Raw genomic sequence first — 27587 nt, 5'->3', positions numbered from 1 at the left:
GGGACACAACCAGGTCAGCTGACCCAAAATGACCATATGATGTCAGCTTGGATATAAAAGCTAAGAAAAGGAGGAGAAAGTGGAGGCATTCTTTATTTACAACACTTGCCTTCTGGAGCAGCTGCTACATGTGCTGGAGCTCTGCTTCCTGGGAAGTGGCCGGACATCACTTGCTGAGGTGAAGCAGAGAATAAAATTAATTTTTTTTCCCCTTTTGCTTGCACACACAAACTTTCACTTTTGCTGTAGTAAAATGCCTTATGTCATCCTAGAGATCTTATTTTGTCCATCTGAGAAAGGGGAGTGATAGAGAGGCTGGGTGGGAACATGGCATCCAGCCAGGATCAACCCACCACAACTGGTCAGGTTTGAATGCTATGAGCTCTGGGTCTGGCAACCCCTGATACTCTAGCCTAGAAAAGGAGATTTCCCCAAAAGCTCTACTGTCACAGCAGAATTAATGGTTTCAATATATCTGGATGTAATCCACAACAGAAACTGTAAGTGAAAATAGACACAAGGGAAGTAATTCCAAACACCCCCCCCAGTTACAGCTTGATGTAAGCTTTTCTATCTTCAGAAAAATTTTCTGACTAGCCAATAACCATACATTTAGGCATTTGGATATGTTTTAGCCTTTTATTTTTGTAAATATAACTTGGACAGTTGAATTGCAAATGAACAGTAAAGATGGACTTGAGTGCTGGATCTTGCAATATCAACAGCAAAACTTCCACCTATGTTTGCTGAAAATTTTGAGGGTTCAGATTAGCAATAGTTTTACCTATTTCCAATCAACTTTCACATCAAAGTTCTAAAGAAAAGCAATATTAAGCCAAATCCTCTAAACATTCTGTTCAAAGAAATGTATATTTAGTAATACATTTTGGAATCTTCAGCCCTTGGATTCAAGGGTGTCAAATGTACTGAATGTACTCTGAAGAGGAAATTCAGAAAATTATTGGTTTATTAAAAATTCCACTTTTTGCAGTACTAGGAAAAAATATGAAAATAAAATTGCATCCTTTCTAATGGACTTTATAATAAATATTTAATTATTAATAAGATTTCAGGGATATATCCTAATCCAAGTAGATAAAAAAGCAAGTGTTAAAATACCAGTGTGTCTTAACTTTTTCAGAATATTCAAATACAACTTCTATACATTGTTATTTCAAAGTACAAACTTTTACTAGTGTGAATAAACATGGAGATCTAGCATATAATATTTTTGTTGCAGTCAAGACTTCGGGATAAATAATTTTTTTATTTAACAGCTGAAAGTGCAGATACCATATTTGCTGAATCCACATCACTGTTAACCAATGATTCAGCTTCTATATAACAAGACTATAACAAAAAATGCCATCAGGTCTTAACTTAATTATGTGTTTGAACACTATGATCATCTAGTTCTTCTGCAGTAGGCATAGCAATAGAATTGTCATAGAAAGCTTAGTACCTGGACTAAAAAAATGCATTTTGGGGATTAAGAAGCAGTCTTTCCAATGAAGCTTTGACTTTTTTACTGCAAGTATCCATACCAGTTCAATTCTTTCTATTTACATTTCATCCCATACCACACAGTTGCCCTTCACCTTTCTTTGTGGCATAAATCATAAGTATACTAAAGAAACTTGATGATTTGTAAACATCGATAGCATAACTGTGTCTTTTCAAATCAGCAGCAATATGGTAATCTTACTTGACATCAGCAAAGCAGCCCGAGTTGTGTAGGACAAAAATGCAGTTTTGCTTTGTTTATTATATTAACAAAAAGTCTAGGAATAAGCACTAACAGCTGTTGCTTGTACTTTAAAATTTGCTGTAATCAAGCACAATGAAGTTCATCCATCTTATAAATGAAATGAACTTCTCAATCAGGGGTGAGTTCAACCACAAAAGTAACCTAACAGACATGTAAATAGTGCACTACATAGGCCATACAAGGGTTTACTTTCCCTAACAGTCTTTCAAGTTACTTATTACATCCCTGAAATGGTGGCTTTAACTCGTTGCTTGCAGGTGGTGGTTCAGACTGAGATGGCTCTGAATCTGAAATAGAAAAAAATATTAATGTTCACCAAATAACTTCAACCATAAGAATAAAAAAGTCAACTAAGACTTTTTTTTCTCCCTCACACCAAAATGCATGGAAATTACAGTAGTTTTAATTTTGAATTAACAAGATAGACAAGCTACCTGTGAAATTTGCAGTATGATGCAAATCTATAACCTAACACAAAGGGGTTATAGATTTACGTATAGAATGGGTTGTATCTCCTGCCTGATGTGTCTAGGACTTATTCTGTGTAAGTGAAAACAGAGAAAGCTCTGTCTCAAAAGGGAGTTGCAAGGTGCTCATGCTGACAATTGTTTTGGATGAGTAGACAAAAGTAGACAAGAGGGAAAAAAATACAAGTCTACCTTCAGCTATCACCTAAAAGAATGAAAAGGACAAGGTCAAAACTGAATCAAGGTACATGTCTGCACAAAACTGTTAAAAGCATTAAAAAATATCTCCTTTTACATTGAAATACAGAATCAACTGGAATAGCTACGATTGCAAAGGAGGGTAATGCAAAGCAGGTGTAATGTTATCTAAAAACTGGAAAAAGGAACTAAAAAATAATATGTATCTATATATCAATCTGTGCAGCACACTGACTTTTCAGCAGCCTTTATGGTGTACCCATGTTTTTCTCTATGCATAAGTGGTATAACCAAATCAATGTCATGATTACTCTGAAATATCTTCAGCTTTCTTTATATCACAAATGTCTCATTAGAGGCACACATTAAAGAAATCAACTATCACCAAATTAATGACTTTGAGATTTTGAAATCCAAAATCCTTTCATTTTACTCACAGTAATGGGAAAGAAAAATGTCAGTGCACAAGAAAGTTAAAGAGAATCTGAAAAAGAAAATAATATTCGAGGCTCTCTTTCAGGCTGAGGAAGAGCACTTTTAGACTCCACAGCTGAATTGTTGGGTCACTGTGCCTCCCAAAGCAGCATCCTCTGCGTGATCAGAGTTTAGATAGGTAAGTTGACTTTGAAGAGTGGCTTCTCAGGTTATGCACCCTCCTTCAGGTCCAGACCGAGATCTGGCTTCATCCCTTAGTTTTATAGCAGTTTTTATTCTGAACAAAACCACACAACTTCCAGTTCTCTGTTTTCCTGCTTTATTCTGATATTCACCTGGAGGAAGAGGTTCTGCACACAAAAATAAAAAAACAAATAAACAAAAAAAATTACTGTAAATATATTAATAGAAGACACAAAGATGAATTTAGAAAGAGCTAAAATGTCAGAGATTTTAAAATACTTGGCCTCTAAGACTTTCACACATTAAAATATCAAGGTCAAGGGAATGAAGGGAATCATGATAATTCCCACTGTATATAAAATGAATCCCTGATACTAATAAAAAAATAATTCTGGTGCATGCGATGTGTATGTTCAATAGCATTTCAAAAGATTGCTATACAGAAGTGATATAGTCACCATGGTTACCAAGTCAGTGTAAAAAGTATAAGTAAAAGGTCTTTGACAGAAGTAATGGGAATTTTCCTCCCCTTTAACCTTTATATACATAACCTTTATATATGTGTCTTCAAGTGATGTCTTTCATATCTATTATCACTGTGCTTGACAAAGTAAGGTAAGTATTGGATAACTTTTTTCTCTTAAACTGTTGCAATTCCACTCTCTTCAACAATGTGCATGTATTTATTTTGACAAATTTTTATGAACAGTGATCTATTTCTTAAACACGAGTATTAATGATACTTGTGACAGAAGTTTCCAGAAAAATATTAGGGGCAAAAGAATATTCATAACAAATAGGCAACAAATATTTTACAGTCTGCTTAAATTTAGGCAGGATGGCTTTGTCCCTGCATCATTTTACAGAAACACATCACACAGAATCCCCTGTATCAGTACACAGAAACCCCTGGATTGGAACAGAGCAAACTGCAATTGTAGAGATGAAAAAACTCCATGAAAGCACCCGCCTTCGCTGACTACAAACAGGAGCACTCTTTCTTTAGCTGGTCATAGGGTATTGTAAAGTAAGCACAGCAATTCAGTGCGTCTCACCACATCCAGAGAACCGCACAAATTATTCAGGCTGCCCTCTGCTGTTACCTTGAAAGCCCAACTCATTTTAAAAGAAATAGCTTTCAATAATGTTACCTTTGGACTGTTCACTATTTTCTGATGGTTCTTGAATCTTTTTTTCCCATCCAGTACACTGCTGAAACCAGTCCGTCCCATAATCATTGTTAATTAATTTGCTAAAGTTTACTGCTTCAATTTTTCTCTGAGCAGGCCTGTAAATACAAATATATTAAAGGAAAACAAAAGCATAAGTAAATAAAAGTGGTAATTAGGTGGAAAAAATTTATTTTGAACAGAAAAGGCCTTATAACATAATTTATTTCTAATTATAACATTATTTCAAAAATTATAACCATTTATAGCCTTATCATTTGTATCTAAATAACAAAACATAGTCTATGTGTAATCATTTAAGAAAAAAACCAAAACCAACCAACCAAACAAAAAAACCATACAACTGTGCCTGATTAAGTGCTGTATAACTTTACATGAGAAGACCTATCTATTTTATTGGAATTTTACATGTATAATACTGGTTGTAGAGACAAAGACATGCAAAAGGGAAATCCCACAAAGAATGTGTAAGTAAAAAGGCTGACAATACTCATTCTGTGCTGCACAAAGGTGGAATTTTGTCACAGATTTGCTCTTAAATTCATTTGATGGTTTACTTACTTATTTTGCATCAATAACATAGTTCTAAAACATACTGGGATTACTGATGACAAAGTAATAAATTTCTAAGACAAAGTATGCAGAAACAATTCAGCTGCACACACAGCTGATGATTTGATTACATCACATCACATCACATATGATAGAATAATTTGCTTAAAACAGCTCTTCTATGAGTTCATGACAGTATTTTTGCTGCGTGTGACCTTGCATAGACTGCAGTTTATGTCTTTCCTTAATATGTCAGTCCTACTTGTGTCTGTAACCTGTGCTTACAAAACTAACAACGTGCATAATTGTTTTCATCTGTTCACTGGTATTGTGAAAAAAACGCAAACAATTTAGAATACCATAAAAGTGTGCTACATAGAGACATGCAACTGTATGCTTCGTTTTCCTAAAGCAAAGTTACACTGAATAACTTTCCTATATTAGTTAAAGTACTATTATTTTAGTTGCTTTTAAACTATTTTAGCACCACATATGATGGCAAATTTAGTAGCAGCAAGGATCCACAATGTCTGTACACATATCCACTAATCTCTGCAATTTCATGACAAGTAATATTACTTGCATACATAAATAGTTGCAGGCTTAGGTGTTTAATGAATTTCATAAGTGTACTACTTACACAGGTGGAAAGGAAAGCTTATTTGCCCCACTAAATTCCTTGCTTGTAGAAACATTCAGCATTCTGCTTGGATATTTAGGGTTTATAGCTGGGAGCTTCACCTGTGTTAGAGAAATCTTAGCTTAACAAAAGGAGTTATGAAAAAAATAACCACAAAGATTATATGATAGTACAGCATTTAAAAGTGAGGGTGATATTAACAGCCTCTAAATGTCTTCATATTTCAATGTCTTATCTGTATTATTTCCATAAGTAATAGTAATGGAGAATAGAGGAACAGCAGAAGATAAAGCAGTCCCTTAGTTAGTTATTCTACAAGATTAGCTGTTTGTTCTCTCCATAATGTGCTCTACACAACCCTTTCCCTCACAGTACATTTCCACACAAAATTAAGCTTCAAATTCAAACTTACCCATTGCAACCTGTCATTTTGGTCCATTTCTCTGTATGCAGTGTATGAAAACAGCCCAGTTTTACTAATGGCAGGGGGACCAGCAACTAACTTCCAGCTTAATTACTACTTTTTTTTTAAATTAATAAAAAGCATAAAACATCCCACATAATAAGAAAACTCTTTTGGTACATTAATTAGAGGTTTGAAATTCAAACAAATGCACATATATTGGGGAAAGCCTACAACAGAAAAGTGTATTTGACTGGAGGCAAACAAAGGGTCAAGCTGTCAAAACTAAAGTCAAGGAAAAAAAAGGGGGAAAGGAAAGGCAAAGAGAAAAGTCGTGAAGGCTGCGAGCAAGTCTTGTGCATTGTTTCAAATGTTGTCTTTCTTGGCATTAAAGGAGACAGGCTAGCATAAACTTCAGGTATCAAAACATTCCCTACTGTTCAAGTGAACTAACTAATGACAGAAGTAGCAAGCAAACCAGAACTTGTTTTTGGAGGGCACCTGCTATCCTGTCAGGTGCCGTTTGTTACTTTGCTGGGAAAATTCAGCATTAAAAGCAGACCTTTGTGCCACTACACCCCAATGGTTACAGCTGAGGGAGCATTTTCCCTTTGACAAGCCTCTATGTAGCAGCCATCGATTTTCACAGATAAAACAAACTATGTAGGGCGGGTTTTTTTACATGTTCTTGGTTTAAAATGTTTTCTTCCTTTACGAAGAGATAGAAACAACATACTTTAAAAATTACTGTGTTTATTATACATACACATTTATTAGTCTCAGATTCAAGAAACATGAAATGTAGTATGTATTGTGCCTGGCTGGTATATGAGGAACAATGGATACCTGCAGCCAGCATGGAAAGGTAAAAGCTCCCAGATGAAATCCTGGCTTCCCTGTGATCAAGGACAAAATTCTAGATTAGATTTCAAATCTCTCCCTGAGGTAAAATCCTGACCTCAGATGAGCGATCCTTTTGCTACAGCACACACACACACCTATGTATGTATGCATATATACACAGACATTTCAGGCAAGTGCCTGAAACAGAGGACTTCATAGATGAAGTAGTAATCTTACCAGTGCTGAAGGGAGATTGCCTGCAGCAATGCAAATGCAAACCGTGATACCACCTCCAACTGATCTCCCACCCATATACAGGCCTCCTTCCTTCTTAAGGTCCCAGCATTTTCAACCCAACCCAGCTGGGACAGATGATGCACAGGCAAAAGGACCACAGAATCACAGAATGGTTTGGGTTGGAAGGGACCTTAAAAGTCATCTAATTCCAAACACCCTCGGCCATAGGCAGGGAGACTTTTCACTAGACCAGGTTGCTCAGAGCTCCATCCAGCCTGGCCTTGAACACTTCCAAGGACTGGGCATACACAACTTCTTTGGGCAACCTATTCCAGTGCCTCACCACCCTCATAATAAAGAATTTCTTCCCAAAATCTAATCTAAACCTATTTTCTTTCAGTTTGAAGCCATTGCCCCTTGTCCTATCACTGCATGCTCTTGTAAAAGTCCCTCTCTGTCTTTCTTTCATCCTTCAGGTACTAGAAGGATGCAATTAGGTCACCCTGAACCCTTCTCTTTTCCAGGCTGAACAATCGCAATTCTTTCAGCCTGTCCTCATAGGAAAGGTGCTCCATTCCTCTAATTATGTTGATGGGCTCCTCTGGACTCACTCCAAGAGGTCGATGTCCTTCCTGTCCTTCCAGAGCTGGATGCAGTGCTCCAGGTGGGATCTCACCAGAGCAGAGTAGAGGGGCAGAATCACCTCCCTTGACTTGCTGGCTATGCTGCTTTTGATGCAGCCCAGGATACAATTGACTTTCTGGGCTGTGAGCACACATTGCTGGGTCATGTCTGGCCTCTCATACAGCAGCACTCCCAAGTCCTTCTCAGCAGGGTGGCTCTCAATCTGTTCATCCCCCAGCCTGTGTTGATACCAGGGTTGCCCCAACTCAGGTGCAGGACCTTGCACTTGGTCTTATTAAACTCCATGAGATTCCCATGGGCTGCTTCTTTCTGGGCCAGAAGTCCATCACTTTGCCATGAGCACAAAGGCTAAACCCTTCATGCACTAGCACATCTTTGCTGCTTTGCAAAATTCCCAGCAGAATGAAAATTACCGCTGTGATTAAGGTGTTAAGGAGGAACTACAAGATCCATCCCGAGGCAGGGAGAAACCATGTAATAGTCCCCCTGATCTCCAGTCCTCCACATAGCAATAACCATGAGGAACACTGGAGATATTAATACTTCATAACAAAGCATCATAAAGGCTTAAACCTCCAGAGCAGGGACTCACTTGGGAACAGTGTTTCCATTGTCTTCTTTTTCCAGCTGAAGAGGTACCTTTACAGGTTAAAATGGTTTTGCACTTGTCCCTAAGGGCATCCTTTGGGATTTAACTCCATGATTGCATCATGTATCTCTCTTTTGAATAAATACTTAGTCAGACTGGACTGAGAAATATTTTCAATACATTCAATCTCAATACTTGAGTTAGTTTGCTGCTGCACTATCATCATGTAGTCAAATAAATAAATTGAATATTCCTTAAAAATTTGCCTGTGGTGTTTTGGAATACATCTCTTACAAGATGTATAGTGAAAAAACTAAAATTGAGACTGTTTGGGAGGGCTTGTTTCATTGCCTCACTTGGAAGACTCTTTGGGAAGGTACTCTAAGAGCACAGGATAGAAACCTCCCAAAAGAGGATATACAAGAAATAGATGTGAAAGAAGCACCATGTGATGTTTCAAGATACACGATACACTTTTCAGGGTACAACAAAGATTCTGTGAAGGACAGCCATATCAGAGACGGTGGTGTGAAGGCAGAGCTAAACCTAGCAACACAGAATCTGATTCTCAGGCACCTAACCTTAAACAGAAACATTTGGTAGATTTAGAACTTTAGACAAAACTCAACTTCAGCTTTTGGAAGAATAGTGTAAATTATATATCAAGGCCTCAGCAGATTTGGAATCTGAGCTGAATATGCAACATATACCCACTTTGTATTTAGTGACAAATAAAACACATGGGAACTTTCAATCGCGTGAGTGAATAAAACTGGATCTCAGTCAAGCTCCATCCAAACTGAAATGGACCTCAGTCTCACAAGTCACCACATGGATTTTAATTACTCTTACTGTTACCAAAGTTAAGTTTGACCCTTAAAACACTTAAGATAATTGGTTCTTAAGTAAGGGAGTGAGGGACAGCACTTCCTGTCTGTCCTAATTCAATCCTTTAAGAGGCTCTGCAGCAGGCCAAGTTTTTATTTTCAGTGCCTTAAATCTATGACTGAAAAAAAGCTTCACCAACAAGAATCAGGCAAATTACAGTTTAAACATACATTGCTTGTTTGCCTATTGACACAGATTAGGTAAACATTCCTGAACCTATTCAGTAATGAGGTGGTCCCATTTACACAAGTCATCATTCTGAACTTGCACTAATTACTCATCTCAGCAAAGGCTCAGGACTTTTTTTCCTAAAATGTGCAAAATCTGCCCTTCTGTTCAAGAAGAGAGGTACTGGTGTCCAAGTACATCAAATGCCTTTCCATGAATACCCCAAAGACCTATGGAAATGTGGCAACCAAGATTATGGAGGATATTTAAAAAACATAAGGTTTCAGCATCTAAAATGGACAGGGGCAGGGAGGATGAAAGGGGGAAGATGGCAGAGAGGTTTCCAGGACAAAATACAAATATCAGCACAGTAATGTTTGTTCTGGACATAGCTATGCCTGCTCTGTCTTGGATACATCTTTCATTCAAAGACAGCTAGTGCAGTATCTTTGGGCACTCTCTTGCATTTTAAACTAAACCAAACTCCTTTTTCAGAACAATCTTCTGTTCTTATCTCCTTCTTCTTTCTTCTTTACTCAAGATTACTTAACAAGAAGTCTCTTTACCAAGAATGAATTGCAGGGGCAATAAAGCATAAGAAGATAGAAACTAACTACTGGCTTTCATTCATACTGAAGTATATGCACCATATAATGTGATTGGACACTGTGTTTCTGGTTCTTATGCTACATCTGCAGCATTTAAGAGAAACATGGCTTTCTTCTCATTCTCTAACTGCAATACAAAAATTGCTTCTGGAATACAGAAACTTGTGTGGATTACAGCTTCCCTTCTAGAAGAAGCAACAGGCCCAGGTAGAGCTATGTTCACAAGCTCTACAAAGCATCGTCATAGAGTGCCTCTCGATCCTACCTTCTTTTTCTCTGCATTTTCTTTGTCCTCAGCATCCTGCTGCCAAACACTTTTTGTATCAAAATCAAAAGGCCCTCTTCTTGCCTCATAAGTGTTACCACGATGGTCATCAGCCTTAAACTCTCTCTGAATCATATATTCTGGTAGAGAGGAAACAGAGCTCCTGCAGGCAAAGATTTAACACCTGTTTGCGCCAGGGATACAAATCTTGCACTTTAGTACAGAAGTATTCTGAAATGTTAATAAGTGAAGACAGAACCCAAAATGTTATGTGGGGCTTCAGCAGGCTTACCATGGCTCATCCATCGCTGGGGGACTGGTGTGGTGTAAGTACCAGTCGGGTGCAGCATATGCTGCTGAAGGGGACTTCATTATCACAGGAGTGTAGTGCTTCAGTAGGTCTGGAGAGAAAAAGACAAAAGTCGCTACTTTTCTGACTTCTTCTCTGGTTGCAAAAGCATTACCTTTGTTTTCAGGTTGCTGTTTTGTCAAGAAGAAATGCTTGCTTTCTTCAGTAAGGAGCATTTGTGTCCCTTGATAATACAGACAGAACCTTGCAGCACTGTGTTCCAACTGTACCTTGTTTGTCTTGCTCTAAATGCTTTGACATGTTTCTGCTGCTCAGTTAATTCATATTTCTGGATTTGTTTCTCTGAATGTGCATCTGCTCAAGTTCCTCAAGCTTCCTTCTTCAATAAAAAGGAAATAATAAACCCACACATCACCCTGGTACAAGAACAGAACACGTACAGCACTGTAACAAAATGAAGTAATTACAAAAAAAACGCTTTATAAACCTATACTAAGTTTTCTGATGATGGTTTTTTGTGTAATTATTTTCACTAGGCCACTATTTAAATAGCCCAAGCATAAATTGCAGAGACCTCACTCAAATGCAGCCAGACCATCATCATCCATTTAGACCAAACACAGGTCAAGACCGCATGTTTTGCTAAAGAGTACCCATACACAACAGACAGCAAGGATGCCTTGACAAGGTGACCTCTACACTTTCATTCGCTCATTTTTTCCACAGGTTAATTTCAAAAGTCCAGAGGATCCTTCTGTAGCATCTACAAGAACTTTATATGACACTCAAGCAAAGCCAAAGAAAATTAAGGAAGACCAAAGAAGCAAGACAGATGCTCACCAGACTGGCCTCCTTGCTTTGCCAGCCTCACATAAGCTGAATCAGTATCTTTGATCCACTTCTTGAGGCACCCAGAAGGTGGCAATTCATGGGGAGCTTTTGAAAGGTCACTGAGGCTCTGGGATATTGGGGGAAGTGGGCTCTTCTCTGGTTGTTTTGGTGGCATGGGGTATTACCGTCCTGCGATAATGGAAACGAAAAATATTTATAGTAAAAGTTAACTACTAGCATCCCTTTTTCAGGCAACTGACAAATTGAGCCCACCTGGAACATGAATGAGGTGCTACATTTCAGCTTGGAGACAAAAGACCAGGCTTGCTTATTCCAGGGGATATAGCATTTTCGTTTCAGTTTTGAAACAGCATTTAAGTTTTCCTGTAAAATGTTCTAATTCACTTCAATCAGAAAACTATTTCCAAGGGCACCAAAAGCAGCAAGAGGCACTGGAGACAGCAAGAAACACTAAAGCCTTTGGTTTCCTTTCCTTTTCATGCAGTAACAAAAACAGCACCTGTCCATTTGCAGGTCTTTATGTGTAAAACAACCAAACCCGATCCCCAAATAAAAATCATTTTAAAAACCAACACTCAACACCCTTCGTCTCCATACATTACTTTCTCAACTTCTAGTGAGCAAAAGAAAATATAAATAAATCCTTCATAATGGTAAAATGGACAGAAAGCAAACAAGAAAAAGCCAGTCGAAGGCACTGTGCCATGGAAGGTTAACAGGCACTTACCGAAGCTATTCCAGGTGCAGCTGATGCCGTTCCGTCGGTGTAAGGCGACCACTTCCAGGCTGCAGCCCGCTGAGCAGCCCCTGGGCACACACACGCGTTGCCTGTGCCCAAACTCAGCCCCAAGGAACAACAACAACCCAAAGCGCTGCCTCTCGCCGGCGTCAGGGGCGCGGAGGCACCAGCCGGCGCCCGCTGCCGGCCCCACGGCAGGTCTGTCCAAGGCTGCGCGACCCTGTCGCCCCGGCGCTCTCCCGCTGGCCCTGCCCAGGGTCCCCCCGCTACCGCAGCTCAGAGACCGAACCGCGGTTACCCGACCGGGGACCGACATCCCCCAGGGAACGGGCGGGACGGGCCCCGAGGGCGAGTCGCGGGAGGAGTCGGACCCCGCCGAGACGACGGGCCTTCCTCCCTCCCTTCCTCCCTCCCTCCCTCCGCGGGCGGCCGAGGGCGGTGCGATGCTCGCTACTCGCGGCAGTAGCAGCCTGGAGACGACCCGGATCGCGCCGCTACTGGGAAGAAAAAGAAATTAACTCCATCCCAGCTGAAACCCGTACAAAATCCACCCCCTTTTCCATGCCCTTTACCATTCTATACGATTTAGTCTTTGCTTTCTGGACGGTTCGTGATCGCTTCCAGGATTCCTGGACGACTGGGGGGTTCCTATTGGAGCTCTGTGTCTGATCAGTCCGACCCACTTACTCCGTGTAGCATCGGTTGCAGTCGTGTAGAGGAGACCCTTCCTTAGAACAGCCAACCCAACACGAGTAACCGGGATGCCAGGACCTATGCTTCAGTACAAATCACTTCCAAAGCAGCTCAAACCCCTTCATAAGCTACCAATATCTCTTTTTAAGTTGGAGTAGAGTGGACTCTGTATCCCCAACTCCAGAAACCTAGGGGGAGACCCCAAGTGTCCGCTGGTACTTTCTGCCAGAGGCTCCAGGTAGGACCATTCTCCCCGGCTGCAGTAGAGAGCACATTTTTTAAGTCTTGCCCTGCCTGAACTGGCCCAAGGGTGACTACATGAACTGTTTCCTGTTTGATTTGGTCAAAGGCTTGTTGTTGCTCAGGGCTATTTGCATTATGCTGTGGGGCGTGCCAGGTTGCACACTGGTTGGTTAACTTGTGTATGTTCCATGTATGTTCTGTGCCGTGTGGCAATCTCACCCTTCACAAACAAACCCATCTCCACACAAACTGCTGCTGCTTAATGCTTTTTATTGGTTGACCAAGCCTGGGGGGCTAGAAGCAGGGGTGGGGCTCTTGGGAGTCTACAAGGGACAGCTGGGAGTTCAGATGGGATGGTTGGGAGTCCAGAGCTTCACTCCTCATTGAGTCCTTTCTGATAGAGAAGGAGAAAAAGGGAGCGTGAGCATGGGGCAGTGGTCAGATGGCCGTGGGGCAGCTGTGGGGCAAGGGGAAGTCCCACCTTGGCTCCAATGTCACGGCTCTTGGCCCGCAACTTGTTGACCTGGGACTCAGCGATGTCAGCACGCTCCTCTGCCTCGTCCAGCTCATGCTGTGCCTTGCGGAACTTGGCCAGGTTGGTGTTGGCCTGTTCCTCCTGGGAGACAGGGGCATCAGCAGGGCTGCCCCACAGCTTCCTCTGTCCTCCTGCCACCCCCTCTGCTCTCTGTCCATCCAAAATTCTAATTGCTCCATCTGGTCCACAATGGACCCACCCGTCCCTCCAGCAATCCCATCTTCCATCCATCCAACCATCTACTCAGCCATCCATTCATCCTTCCATCCATCCAACCTGCTTAAACTTCCAACCACTTCTCCAGCCATCCAGTCAGTCATCCTTCTGTCTCACCTTTTTTCCAACCTTCTTTCCATCCGTCCATTATTCCAACCTTCACACATCCCACCATGGTCTCTCCATCCCACTGCCACCCACCTTCCTCAGCCCCTGACACCCCACCTCTTGACGACCTCATTCTGAGGTCACCTGCTACTCCCTACATCCTGTCCCACAGCTCAACCTGATGCCATTCCCTCCTGGGGGTGGTCCCAAAGCTGCCCCCCCGCTGCTCACCGCCTCCTCTGCCTGTCGCTTGTAGGCCTTGACCTTCAGCTGGAGCTTGTCCACCAGGTCCTGGAGCCGGACCATATTCTTGCGGTCCTCCTCTGTCTGTGGGGTGAGACGTGTGTGTGTCACCGCCAAAGCAGTGAGGGTCAGGAGACAGAGATAATCTTGGGGAGTGGAACCCCTCTAGATCTGTGAGTGGCCTCAGCTGTGGGACAGAAGGTATGATGTCTCCCTGGGTGAAGGTGTCTTTTTTGCCCTGATGAGGTCCCACCTGAGGCTCTGGGTCATGCAAAGACCCCATTTATACTGAAACAGTGGGAAGTGGCTTGGGTGGCTTGTAGCCACTGGGCCTACCACGTTCTGGGTCCCACCACAGTATTGGACATAGAGGCAGTGGGTGGTCTAGTTCACCTGTGTCTCCCTGGCTACCAGGTCAGCCATGTTATATGTCATGTACAGCATCAGACATAAGGCCCTGTGGACAAAGGGCCAGCCCAGGTGCCCTACCTGGTAGCTGAGCTCCTTGACACGACGCTCAGACTTGCGGAGACCCTTAATGCTCTCAGCGTTGCGCTTCTGCTCACCCTCCAGCTCATTCTCCAACTCCCTCACACGGGCCTCCAACTTCTGCAGCTGCTTCTTGCCCCCCTTGAGGGCCAACTGCTCGGCCTCATCCAACCTCATCTGCAGGTCCTTGATGGTCTGCTCCATGTTCTTCTTCATCCGCTCCAGGTGGGCGCTGGTGTCCTGCTCCTTCTTCAGCTCCTCTGCCATCATGGCTGCCTACTCAAGGAGAGAAGTAAGCAGAAAAGGAGGTTCATTACCCTCCACTGGAAGATATCTTAGCTGTTGTTCCCACCACGGCACTCACGTCAGTGATGGCCTTCTTGGCCTTCTCCTCAGCATTTCTGCACTCCTGGATGGCCTCTTCCACCTCCGTCTGCAGCTGGGAGATGTCAGCCTCCATCTTCTTCTTTTGGTTGATGAGGCTGGTGTTCTGGAGATGGAGAAGAGGATCTCATGAGGTGTCTGTGGAACTGCTGATCCATCTTTCTTCAGCCCCCCAGGACATAGAGGCCATTCCCCTGTCATGCAAACTCTGGAGGCTTCAAGGACCTGGACATCTTGGTAACTCAACTCATTAGAATCCCACACCTGTGGATGCAGGTGACCTCTTTCCTTGAAAGTGCATGAGGTCTCACCTGTGAGTGGAGAAGCTGGACCCTCTCGCTGGCCTCAATCAGCTCCTGCTCGGCCAATTTGCGGGCTCTCTCAGTCTGCTCCACGACTGCCTGCAGCTCCTCCAGCTCAGACTGGAGGAGGTTGTTCCTCCTCTCCACGATGGCAATGTTCTCCTTCAGATCCTCATTGGCCCTGACCACATCATCCAACTGCAGTTGGGTGTCCTGTTGGGACAAATGGGATGGACATCAGCCAGCAGTGCCAAGGGGCTGGGAGGATCTCCTTAGAGGTCAGTGATCCCACCTTGAGATGAGCCTGGGCTGCCTTCAGGTGGGACTGGGCTTCAGCAGCCACACGGTTGGCATGGCTGAGCTGGATCTCCATCTCATTGAGGTCACCCTCCATCTTCTTCTTCAGCCGCAGGGCCTCATTGCGACTCCGGGTCTCAGCATCCAGTGAGGTCTGCAGCGAGTCCACCACCCGCAGATGGTTGCGCTTGGCCTGCTCCATCTCCTCGTCCTTCTCGGCCAGCTTGCGCTCATAGTCTGCCTTGACTTGGTTGAACTCCAGTTGGGCCCTCAGGATCTTTCCCTCTTCATGCTCCAGAGAGGCCTGGAAAGGACAGAGGGAAAATTGAGAACCTCAAAGGAGACCAGGAGAACATGGGGATGCACGGCAACGTGGCTTGTCACACCTCAGCCTCCTCCAGTGCTGCTTGAAGTTCCAGCTTCTCAGCATCCAGCTGCTTCCGGACCTTCTCCAGCTCATGGATGGTCTTGTGGCTGCCACCCAGCTGCTCCGTGAGGTCCGAAATCTCCTCTGCTCAGGTGAGATCCCGTCAGACTTTGTAAAGATGTTGGAGAACAAGTTGGGTATGGGGAGGACTGTGGTCTTACCTTGGAGGTTCTTGTTCTCCCTTTTGAAGGTCTCCAGGTGCTCAAGCGACTCCTCGTAGGCATTCTTCAGTTTGAAGAGCTCAGTGCTGAGGGATCTGGCCTCTTTCTGCGATGCCTCCAGCTCCATCTGTGACTCTTCAAACTTCTGCTTCCACTCAGCCAATATCTGGGCCCAAGCAAGTGGTCACCCTCTGTCCCCATGTCCCCCGTCTGCTGTGTCTCACCACCATGTCTTCTCACCTTGTCAAAGTTCCTCTGCTTCTTGTCCAAGGCAGCAGCTGCTGCATTTGACCGCTCCACATCTGCCATCAGGTCTTCAATCTCATTCTGCAGCCGGTGCTTGGTCTTCTCTAGAGAGGAACACTTGGCATTGACCGCCTCCACCGCCTCTTCAGCCTCCTGCAGCCGTTGGGCCAGCTTCTTCCTGTCCCGGGGGACAACCTGGCTGTGGTGACCCATGGACCAAGTGGACCAACTCAAACCTTCTTCCACCCATCAGTTGGCCAAGGCTCTGCTCTGGATCTCCTCTGCTATCTCCAGGTCCCTCTACATTCTCCGGATCCTTCTCCAGTGGAAGAGTCTCTGCTCTCCCCTGCCCCCTAGAAGCTCCCTTCATGGGGGGATGACTTACTTGGCTTCCTCGAGTTCCTCAGTGCGCTGGATGGCATCTGTCTCATACTTGGTCCTCCATTGTGCCACCTCAGAGTTGGCCTTGGAGAGCGAGCGCTGGAGCTCAGCCTTGGCTTCTGTCTCCTCCTCATATTGCTCCCGCAGCAGGTCACAGTCATGCCGGGCCGACTGGAGGGCGTGGGCCAGTGCATTCTTGGCCTGGGAAAGAGAAATGAGGAGAAAGTGAGCTTAAGCTACATCTAGGTCCTCAAACTGAGTAAGCAGTGGTTTTTCTCAGCCCAACCTTCTCTAGACCATCCCAACCAAATTCAGCACCTCTAGGCCCATAGAGATCTAAAGATGGGTATCTCTAGTTTGGCCCAGTTCAACTTTACCTGGTCCAATGGCACCCAACCACCCATAGACCAACCCAGGTGCCTCACAATTGGCATGCTCAGTCCACCCTATCAGCTATTAGAACAAATGTAACCCAACTCAACCATGGAACCATAGATGGAACCACTCAACTGAACGAGCCTGAACTTGCTTTTTTTTGGTGCTACCACCATGAGGGTGAAGGACACCTTGTCTTGTCACCCTCCTGGAGACCCTCTCAGCCACCCCACAAACCTCACCTTCATCTCCTCCTCCAGTTGCCTCTTCAGGTCCTCCATCTGCTGGGTGTATGACTGCTTGCCCCTGGTTAGTTGGGAGACAAGGGCCTCCTTCTCCTCCAGTTGGCGGGACAGCTCTCCTGCAGAGGTAGGGGAGGTTTTCAGGTGTGTGGAAGGGAGTGAAGATGTGAGTCAGGGGCTGAAGATGTGGGATGGGTGGTGTGGTGTGTCAGGGTTCCCACCATTCTCGGTCTGGAGCTTAGCCCGTTGGGTGCTGGTGTCATTTAGGACTCGTTGGGTCTCCTCCAGCTTGGCCCGGTGTTCAGCTGCCTGGTCCTCCATGGTGCGAGAGACCTTCTCCATACCCACCTTGGAGAAGGAAAGGATGGAGGGGAGTGATGAAGCAGGAGAATGATGCCCAGGGTGGAGATGAGGTGTCCACCTTGACCTCCTTCTACCTTGGCCTTGATCAGCTGCTCCATGTTGGAGCTGAGGTCATCCAGCTCCAGCTTGAGCTCACTCTTCTCCTTCTCCAGCTTCTGCTTGACACGCTGTAGGTTGTCGATCTGCTCGCTGAGCTCGGCCACGCTGTCGGCATGCTTCTTGCGCAGCGCAGCAGCCGTGGCCTCATGCTGCAGTGTGGCCTCCTCCAGGTCCCTCCGCATCTTCTGGAATTCTGCCTCCCGCTTCTTGTTGAGCTCAATCTGCACTGACGTGGCCCCACCTGCCTCCTCCAGACGCTCACTGATCTCCTCCAACTCCCGTGACAGGTCTGAGCGCAGCTTCTCCACCTTGGCCCTGCCCGTTCGCTCTGCCTCCAGCTCCTCCTCCAGCTCCTCAATCCGTGCCTGTGCTCAGGGGATGGACATGCTGTCAGCGGACTTGGTTCCACCTGGCTTCTCCACTCAACCAATCCAGTTGGATTGCCTTTAACTCAACTCAACCCAACAAGCTGAAAAGTCTTCAACTCAACCCAACCAGCTGGAGACTTGTCAACTTAACTCAGATCAACCAGCTGGGAGCTCCTTACCTCAACCCAGCCAGATGTAGACTCTTCACCTCAACACAACCAGCTGGAGGCTCTCCAGCCCAACGCAACTAAGCAGAGAATAGATCCCTCACCTGCAGCTCTTTCAGCTTCTTCTGGAGCTGCAGGGCCAGTGCCTGCTCATCCTCAACCTTGCTGTTCTGCTGGTTGATCTCAAACTCTTTCCTGCAGATGAAGACAGTTAACAGTTGCCTTCTCCCCCTGACAAGTTTAAACTGGGGAAGGAGGTCCAACCTTACTTCTTGAGCTTCTCCTCCAGCTGCTGCTTGTCATTCTCCAGGTCCATGATGTTCTCCTGGGTCAGCTTCAAGTCACCTTCCAGCTTCCTTTTGGCGCGTTCCAGGTCCATCCGGATCTTTTTCTCCTGTTCCAGGGAGCCTTCAAGCTGCGTGGAAACATGGAATTGGGGAGAGACCTCAGTTTTTTGTCATCTCTTCCCCAGTAACCTCTTCAGCAGTACCCATGTTGGGAGCAGCCCACGCTCACATCATCCACTTGCTGTTCCATCTTGAGTTTGGCCTTCGTCAAGGTGTTGACCTTGTCTTCCTCCGCCTGCAGGTCATCAAGTGTTTGCTGGTGAGATTCTTGCAGTGCCTTCTTCTCTTTTGTTAACTTGGCAATGGTCTCATCCAGCCCAGCCATCTCCTCTGTGAGGTTCTTGACCTGCAGAAGAAACATCAGGCCTCCAGCTTGGTACCAAGAGTAAAATAAGAGCTGGGGGACGTTGCTGTTGTCCTTGGCTAATGAGACCACTTCAGTGGTGGAGAACCCAAAGAACACTGAGTCTTGATGTAGCCCAGATCAACTAGCCTTGGGTCTCCTCAACTGAACACAACCAGGCTGAGTTGACTCAAATCCCCACAGCTTGAAATCAAGGCCCCTCCCCACCTTACCTTGTTTTCTGTGGCATGTTTCTCCTTCTCCACCTTGGCCAGAGTCAGCTCTAGATCATCAATGTCCTTTTTCAGCTCTGAGCACTCATCCTCCAGCTTCCTCTTTTTAGCTGTCAGTTCTGCATTCATCTCTTCCTCATCCTCCAGTCGCTCTGTCAGCTCCTTCACCTTGGCCTCCAACTGGATCTTGTTCTTGATCAGCTGGTCACAACGCTCCTCAGCATCATTGAGGTTGTCCTGCTCCTGTATTGGAGTGGCAGGTCAAGTAGAATGGCCATGGGAGGGTGGTGGTCACACACCTGACATGGTTTTGGGGGGCAGCCTCACTCACAGCCTGCACTTGGAGCTGAAGGTCATTCTTCTCCTGCAACATGGAGACCATCTTCTCCTCCAACTCCTTCCGCCGGGTCTCTGACTTCTCCAGAGCCTCCTTCAGCCGCCCAAACTCCTCCTTCATGTTCTGAAGGAGGCACAAAGCCCAGGAGACCAATAGCATGTCCAATCCCCTCCATCCATCAACCCCACCCAATGCATGTTGGGTCCCAACCCGCCTGCCTCACCACCTCCTCCCACCTGCATCTCCTTCTCTGTTTCAGCACTCTTCAACAAGGGCTTGATCTTGAAGTAGAGCTTCATCCAAGGCCAGTTCTTCACCCCCATGAAGGCCCTGATGTTCCACTGGATCACCAGCAGTGAGTCCCTAGAACGGGGAGACCGATGCCACCACACCACAAGCCTGGTGACCTGCCAGTTTCCTCCTCAAGGAGAGAGACCCTTCCCCTCTCACCGGCGCTCCAGGATCTTCTTGAACTCAATGCGCATGAGCTGACCTCGGGCCTGAGCCTGGATGCGGGTGATGATGCGGGAGAGACGCTCATCCCTCATCTCCTCCAGGAGGCCCAGCAGCCCAGCCTTGAAGAAGACCTGGTGGAGGAATGAGGCAAGTGAGAGGGTGAGTTGGTTGGGAAGGGTTGGTGGAAGAGCTGGTAGACAGATGGATGGGTTGATGAGTTGATGAGTGGACAGAGGGATGGATGGTGGGGTGGATGGGCAGGTAGACACATCGATGGTGGGACCATGGGTCCATGTGACCTCATGGATCATGGAACCATGGAAAGACCATGAGATCTCACCTTGGTGTGCCCAAACTTATACTGGTTGTGGTCAATGTCGATGGATCCCAGGAGCTTCTCAGCGCCCTTGCGGCTGTCAATGAACTGCCCCTCAGGGATGGCAGCGGGGTTCAGGATGCGGTACCTGGTGGTCGGAGAGGAGAGGAGAGGAGAGGAGAGGAGAGGAGAGGAGAGGAGAGGAGAGGAGAGGAGAGGAGAGGAGAGGAGAGGAGAGGAGAGGAGAGGAGAGGAGAGGAGAGGAGAGGAGAGGAGAGGAGAGGAGAGGAGAGGAGAGGAGAGGAGAGGAGAGGAGAGGAAAACCCTCAGATCAGCCCTAGTGGGGTTGTCCATCCCCTCCCCACATCTTCTCCTCTGTGCCTACCTCTGGCGGAAGTCCCCATAGAGGATGCGGTTTGGGAAGCCCTTGCGGCAGATGCGGATGCCTTCCAGCACCCCGTTACAGCGGAGCTGGTGCATTACCAGGGGATTGTCCATCACACCTGGTGATGGGTTAGAGAGGTGAGGTCAGCCACAAGCCATACCTCCCACCCCTTTCCCTGCCCTCAGCCCCACTCTTTGTTCACCTGGTTCCTTCCGCTCATTGGGGATGATGCAGCGAACAAAATGAGGGTGGGTGGTCTTAAGGTTGGCCATCAGCTTGTTAAGGTTCTCCTGGTGAGAAGGGAGGAGAGAAGAGGCTGACCAATGGGAGAGCAGGGGAGAAGCTGGAGTGCTGGAGGGGTGATCCACCATGTGGGAGCTTGTCCTTGCGTTGCCCCACATTGGGCCCACTATGTAGATTCCTCACCCGGTGCAGGGCTGAGACAGTCTGAAAGGAGGAACCTTTCTTCTTGGCTCCTTTCCCCTTCCCTCCATCACCACCTGGGGAGAAGAAGGGGAGAGACAGGAAACAGGGTAACTCTGATGGACAATGGTCTTCTCTGTCCACCTATCCCTCCATCACCCAACCATCCATCCACCCACCAGCATCTGCCCCAGCATAGTTGGAGAAGAGGTTGGCCAAGAGCTTCAGGGCTGATTTCTGGTAGAGCCCCACCACTGTCTCATTGAGAGGGTCCTTGTTTTTCTCCAACCATCCAATGATATTGTAGTCTACCGTGCCAGCGTAGTGGATGAGGGAGAAGTGGGCCTCTGGCTTCCCTTTGACATTGCGTGGCTTCCCGAAGTTGGCCGACTTGCCCAAGTGATTATCAAAGAGCTTGGCCTTGAAGGTCATATCCGAGGCCTTGGGGAACATGCATTCCTCCTCCAGGATGGACATGATCCCCATGGGCTGAGAAGAGAAGACCTTGTTGGTCATAGTGAACACCAAGCACAACCCAACTGCCCAACTTTGGGGTCCCTGGCAAGCTCCAACTGGAAGGGCCCTTTCCCAGCAGCCCCTTCAGCCCCAGAAGCCCTGGGGGGAGGTGGCACCTTCTCAATGAGGTCAATGCAGGCCTGGAGGTCCATGCCGAAGTCAATGAACTCCCACTCAATCCCCTCCTTCTTGTACTCCTCCTGCTCCAGCACGAACATGTGGTGGTTGAAGAACTGCTGCAACTTCTCATTGGTGAAGTTAATGCAGAGCTGCTCAAAGCTGTTGAACTGGGGAAGGAGAGAGGAGATGGCCAACGGGGTCAGCTGGGTCAGCTCAACAACCAACAGGGTCAATAGAACACCCGAGATTAGTGGGTCAACCTGAGACCCAGCAGGATCAACACAATGCCCAGTAGTATCAATGAAGTCAACTGAACACCCAGCAGGGTCAAAACAAGGCCCAAAGAGGGCAAGTCTCCACCAGAGTTCCCCCTGAAGCTTCAGAAGATCAGCTCAACACCCAGTTGGATCAACCCAACCCCCAAGAGGAGCAATGCCACTGCCCTGCCACCCCCTCAGTCCTCACATCAAAAATCTCGAAGCCAGCAATGTCCAGCACACCGATGAAGTACTGCCGTGGCTGCTTGGTGTCCAGAGAGTTGTTGATCCTCACCACCATCCAGTTGAACATCTTCTCATACACAGCCTTGGCCAAAGCCCCGATGGAGTAGTACACCTGCTGGACATTCTGCCCCTTGGTGACGTACTCATTGCCCACCTTCACACGGGGGTGACACAACCCCTTGAGAAGATCAGCCGAGTTCAGCCCCATCAGGTAGGCTGACTTGTCGGCATCTGCAGAGTGTGAAGAAAACATGCTGTCAGGTCCCACCTCACTTGGTGACCCCAAAACCTATGTCATCCCCCCCACCTGCTTCACCTTCAGTGCCGTCTGGTTCTGCCTGCTCTTCCCTTTGCTTCTGCTTGAACTTCATGTTGCCAAAGTGCATAATGGCACCTGTCAGTTTGTAGACACCAGCCTTCTCCTCGGCAGTGAAGCCCAAGACATCAAAAGCGCTCTGGTAGGCGGGTGGAGGCAGGTTGGAGAGGGCCTTGCCACCCACTCTGTCCAGCTGAGGTCACAGCCGTCTGCTGGCCAGCATTTGTGTGTCCCTCTGCCTTTCCAACTTGTCAATCTGTCCATCCAAGGACTCATCCATCCATGGACTCATCCATCCACCCATCTGAGTACTGCATCCATCCATCCACTCACCCATCCACAGACTCATCCATCCATGGACTCATTCATCCACCATGAATTCCATCCATCCATTCATGGACTTATCCATCCATTTGAGGACTTGTCCACCTGTGGACTCATCTGTCCACCCAAGGACTCTCCCACCTGTTTTTATCTCCACCCACAACTTCCTCCACCCACACCACTCTCCTCTCCTACCTTCTGTCCCTCATCCTGCATCATCCCATGTGACCAACCCACCATCTCCCTTGCCCTCCACCCTTCCCATTCTCCACCTCTTATTCCTACATTCCTCCTCTCCTCCATCCATCCCTCTTCTACCATCTCAACCATCCATCTGGCACTTCACCTTCTCCTCAGCCAGGGGATGTCCACCTGCCCGCCCCACCACTTACATCGGTTGCCAACAGCTCTTCAGAGTCATCGATAGAGGCCACAGTCACCTCTCCTTGGGAGACGTAACTGTAGTCATAGGGGTTGTTGGTGATGAGAAGCATCTCTGCTCCGTGGTGGCCCAGGATGGAGACAAAAAATTGAGCACTTCCAGTGGCCAAACAGCCCCAAATCACCCTCAATTGCCCCAAGAAAGAGCAGAGAAATTTAGGAGGGGAGGAAGGAGAAGACCCAAGGCCAAGCACCCAACTCACCCAGCAACTCTGGCTTCTTGTTGGAGAGGATCTGGTAGAAGATGTGGTAGTTCCTCTCAGCCTTCAGCTGGAAAATTACACGGGACTTTTCCAGGAGATCTGGGGTGGGAATGGAGAGAAAGATGGTAGAGGTTGGGATTAGGAGATGATGGATTGAGACATGGAGAGATGCATGGAGACATGGAGAGATGGGTGGTAGAATGAGGAGATGGAGAAGAAGGGATGGCTGGATGGTAGGATGAGGAGACAGAGGGATGAGGAGGTGGAGGTGAAAGATCAGATGGATGGTGGGATGAGAAGATAGATGGATGGATGGACAACAGGACAGTGTCTCACAAATCCATCCAGAGAGGGCATCCATCAAGGGACATGTGGAGAGGGAGGGAAGGAAGGAGAGAGGGAGACACAAGATGGAAGGACAAAAAAATGGGAGACAGAGGATCCAATGGATGGTGGGTTGAAGAGTTGGAGATGGAGAGCTGACTGGATGGAGTGAGGAATGGATGGATGGACGGATGGAGTTCATGGATGGATGGATGAGTCCATAGATGGATAAGTCCTAGCATGGATGAATAAATCCATGAATAGATGAGTCCATGGAGGGATGGATGAAGGACTGCCAGACGTTCTTTCATGGAGCCTCTCAACTCACTCACAGGTCTCAATGTCAGCTGATGCCAACTTCCCGGTGGCCCCAAAATGGATTCGGATGAACTTCCCCTGGAAAAACAGTGGCAGGAGGTGGAAGCCTCCCAGCAGACCCCACACTATAGACCCCATCCCACAGACTTTGCCCCATAGATCCCACCCCCAACACTCACGAATCGAGATGAGTTGTCATTGCGGAGGGTCTTGGCATTGCCAAAGGCCTCCAAGGCAGGGTTGGCCTGGATGATCTGGTCCTCCAGGGTGCCCTGGTGGGATGGAACAATCCTGGGTGTGCATGCCATTGGGGGACACTCAATGCTGGGGGTGCGTGACCTGAGGCCCCACCTTGCTGCTGTTGGTTGCCTCCTTCTTGCGGTCACCGATGGCAGCAATGCTGGCAAAGTACTGGATGACCCTCTTGGTGTTGACTGTTTTCCCCGCCCCAGATTCTCCACTAGGGTGGCAACAGTGAGATGTTGGAGAATATCATGGTGGCTCCTTTATCACACCCCAGCACTATGGGGCAGCATCAGGCGGGGACAGACTTACGTGATGAGGATGGACTGGTTCTCTCGATCTGCCAAGAGATGAAAGGAGTCAGGTGGGAAGAATTTGGGAGGCATCTTTGGGGTCTTGGGGTTGGGATTGAGGTTCTCCATCCTCCAAGGTGAGGGTGAGGTCTAGGTCAGGATCCAGTGTTTGGGGTGGGGTCTTCTAGTTTGAGGTCCCCAGAGGAGGTCCCTACCTGTCAGCATGTTTTGGTAGGCATTGTCAGAGATGGAGAAGATGTGGGGTGGAGCTTCACTCCTCTTCTTTCCCCGATAGGCAGCCACCACCTCAGCGTTGTAAACAGGCAACCACTTGTAGGGGTTGACCGTCACGCAGAAGAGTCCTGAGTAGGTCTGGAGAAAGGGTCAGGTGGGTCAGAGCCTGGAGGTGCCACCCCACCAGATGGGGACATCCTAGGTCTAGGTGGCCCAAGGGATGTGGGGAAGGGGCATCATGATTTTGGGGGGCCAAAAGGGGATGGAGATGGGACATCTTGGGTCTGGGTGGCCCACAATATCCAGAGATGGGACATCTTGTGTGGACCAGAGGATCCAGGGGTGGGGCATCTTGTGTGTCGCATCAAGGGGGCTATTGAAGGGATATCTTGGATCTAGGTTAGGGGTTGGGACATCTCAGGTCTAGGTGGCCAAAATGGTTCAGGAGTGCAACATCTGGGTCTGGGTGGCCCAAGGGGGCTGGAGAAGGTTCACCAGGTTCTTGGTGTCCCAAAGTGCATGGAGAAGCTACACCACCAGGTTCTAGGTGGCCCATAGGCTCTCTGGAAAGCCCACCTGGTTCTAGGTACCCCAAGAGTTTTAGGGAAGGGTCACTAGCTTCCATCCACACCTTAGGCTGTGAGGAAGACCATGCCCAGTTCCCAGGTGCCCCAGGTGCCTGTGGGAGGACTCACATAGATCAACCAAGAGGCGTAGCGCTCCTTGAGGTTGTAGAGGACAGCAGGCTCATGGAGGAAGGTCAGCATGGCCATGTCCTCGATCTTGTCGAACTTGGGAGGATTCTGCTGGTGGACGTCGGCCTCCTTGACCGTCATCGTCTAGGGGGGATGGGAGGACAAGGGGGTCAGAGTTGTGGGATGTCCCATGGTTTGGGGGGCACCCTGTAGGTTGGGGGTGCTCTGTGGGTGAGGGGTCTTCCATGGGTTGTGGAGGAATCTTCTATGGGTTTTGGGGCACCTCTCATGAGTTGGAAGGTGGGCCTAGTCTCCCCCTCCTCGCTTTACACCCCCAAAAACCTTCAACCCCCCTCCCTCCTTTAACCCATTCCCCATTAACTTCACCCCATTAACCCCTCCCTCCTTAACCCTTCGCCCCCCAGCTTCCCACCAACCCCTCACCCTCCATGAAGCCCAACCCCCTTTCATCCCCCACCACCAATCACCCCTCATGCCTGCACCCCCATCAAACCCTCCCATCCTTAACTTCATTATCCCCTCACCCCGATTAACCCTTTGTTCCCTGTGACCCCTTGCCCCCCTGCCCTCACCCTCCTCTACCCTCTCAGTTGCCCACCTCTCCCAGCTCGGTCTGGACGGTGACCTCCCCGCCTTGGCGCCCCATCACCCGCCCCCGCACAAACTCCTCACGGGGGTGGGGGACGAAGCACTCGCTGCGAGGGTCGAAGGGCCTGGTCTGCGACGCCAGCCGCTCCCGCTCCCCTGGCCGCAGGAAGGGAGCTGCCGCCCCCAATGCTGCCAGCACTGCATCTCCCATCCTGCCCCACACAGAGAGGGGCTTCACATCACCTGAGGGGCTGTGGGACTCTGGCTGCGGGGTCTCACCCCTCACCCCATGGCCCCGCACAACCCCATCGACCACAGCCCCATTGCCATGCATGGACTCCCATACCTGTGCCCAGACCTCTATAGCTGTGGCAGACACTATAGCCAGACACAAAGCCCTGTGGCTGTGCACAGCCCCATGTGTTGGACCCTACAGATGTGCAGCGAGCCATGTAGCCCACTGCAGACCCATATAGTCACACACTGCCCCATGCACAGACCACTGTAGTAATTCAGGAACCCCTATAGCCATGCAGGGACCCCAATAGCAAAGTACAGACCATCATAGTGGTGTATGGCCCCATGCACAGAGCCCTGTAGCCGTGCATCTCCCCACGTATTGATCCCTATGGCAGTGCACAGACCCCCTATAGCTATGGGCAGACCCCTACAGTCATGCAAGGACCCCAGTACCCATGCACCTCACATGTACAGACTCCTATAGTGATGCAGGGATCTCCACAGCCACCCACCGACCCCTGTGTTGATGCACAGACACCCATAGCAAGGCACAGACTCCTATAGCCACGCACAGAGCCCTGTAGTGATTCAGGGATCCCTATGGTGATGCACGGAGACACATAGCAGTGCAGGGACCCCTATAAAAATACAGGGAGCTCTACAGTCATGCACAGCCCCCCATGCAGAACCCCATAGCAATGCATGGACCCCCTGCAGTGATGCACAGACCCTATAGGGACACATGCACCCTATAGCAACACCCCCCCAAAGCACCAATCCCCATACTGTGCCAGGACACCACCCTCACCTGGAGTCCGTGGATCTAGCAGGTACGATGAAAGGAGCTGGAGGGACATGCAGAGGGTGAGGGGCTGCACTCCATAGATCCCTGAACCCCATAGCCCCTATAGACACTCTTTGCTCCATAGACCCATTTATGCCCCATAGATCCCTTTGTCACATAGACGATCCCGTGTGTCCCATAGCTCTGCTGTGTTCCACATAGGCCCCCTGGGTGCCCCATAGATCCCTGTGCCCCCATAGATCTC

General features: G+C 47.9%; 2 protein-coding genes across 2 annotated transcripts in view; both read right to left on the bottom strand.

Annotated features, from left to right (window-relative positions):
* Positions 1–665: 665 nt before the first annotated feature.
* CUNH7orf57 (chromosome unknown C7orf57 homolog) lies at positions 666–12104 on the bottom strand. The gene is made up of 7 exons (XM_051799037.1): positions 11969–12104; positions 11230–11409; positions 10372–10480; positions 10080–10242; positions 5434–5534; positions 4203–4339; positions 666–2055 (listed from the first exon to the last, which is right to left on the bottom strand). The coding sequence occupies exons 2-7, from the start codon at positions 11393–11395 to the stop codon at positions 1979–1981; spliced, it is 753 nt and encodes a 250-aa protein (XP_051654997.1). The 5' UTR covers positions 11396–11409; positions 11969–12104; the 3' UTR covers positions 666–1978.
* Positions 12105–13213: 1109 nt separating this feature from the next.
* Positions 13214–27587, bottom strand: part of LOC127476262 (uncharacterized) — a 31597-nt gene continuing 17223 nt past the window's right edge. Inside the window, 38 exon segments of the mRNA XM_051798952.1 lie at positions 13214–13310; positions 13398–13532; positions 14007–14102; positions 14508–14783; positions 14872–14997; positions 15203–15406; positions 15486–15794; positions 15877–16001; positions 16079–16244; positions 16319–16502; positions 16710–16906; positions 17323–17441; positions 17544–17670; positions 17760–18149; positions 18424–18514; positions 18589–18734; positions 18836–19012; positions 19243–19485; positions 19574–19702; positions 19816–19942; positions 20030–20166; positions 20376–20499; positions 20737–20854; positions 20939–21026; positions 21163–21648; positions 21792–21962; positions 22261–22529; positions 22615–22753; positions 23331–23434; positions 23583–23681; positions 24239–24302; positions 24404–24496; positions 24576–24684; positions 24780–24807; positions 24976–25132; positions 25690–25833; positions 26309–26510; positions 27347–27459. Of these exon segments, the coding sequence (XP_051654912.1) occupies positions 13290–13310; positions 13398–13532; positions 14007–14102; positions 14508–14783; positions 14872–14997; positions 15203–15406; positions 15486–15794; positions 15877–16001; positions 16079–16244; positions 16319–16502; positions 16710–16906; positions 17323–17441; positions 17544–17670; positions 17760–18149; positions 18424–18514; positions 18589–18734; positions 18836–19012; positions 19243–19485; positions 19574–19702; positions 19816–19942; positions 20030–20166; positions 20376–20499; positions 20737–20854; positions 20939–21026; positions 21163–21648; positions 21792–21962; positions 22261–22529; positions 22615–22753; positions 23331–23434; positions 23583–23681; positions 24239–24302; positions 24404–24496; positions 24576–24684; positions 24780–24807; positions 24976–25132; positions 25690–25833; positions 26309–26510; positions 27347–27459 (6033 nt within the window). The 3' untranslated portion in view covers positions 13214–13289.

This window comes from Manacus candei, unplaced genomic scaffold (assembly GCF_025592945.1).
Source record: "Manacus candei isolate 608988 ecotype Guabito, Panama unplaced genomic scaffold, ASM2559294v1 h1tg000049l, whole genome shotgun sequence".
Taxonomy (NCBI): Eukaryota; Metazoa; Chordata; class Aves; order Passeriformes; family Pipridae; genus Manacus; species Manacus candei.
The sequence above is the reverse complement of the archived record's forward strand: the minus strand, read 5'-3'. Positions and strand labels throughout refer to the sequence as shown.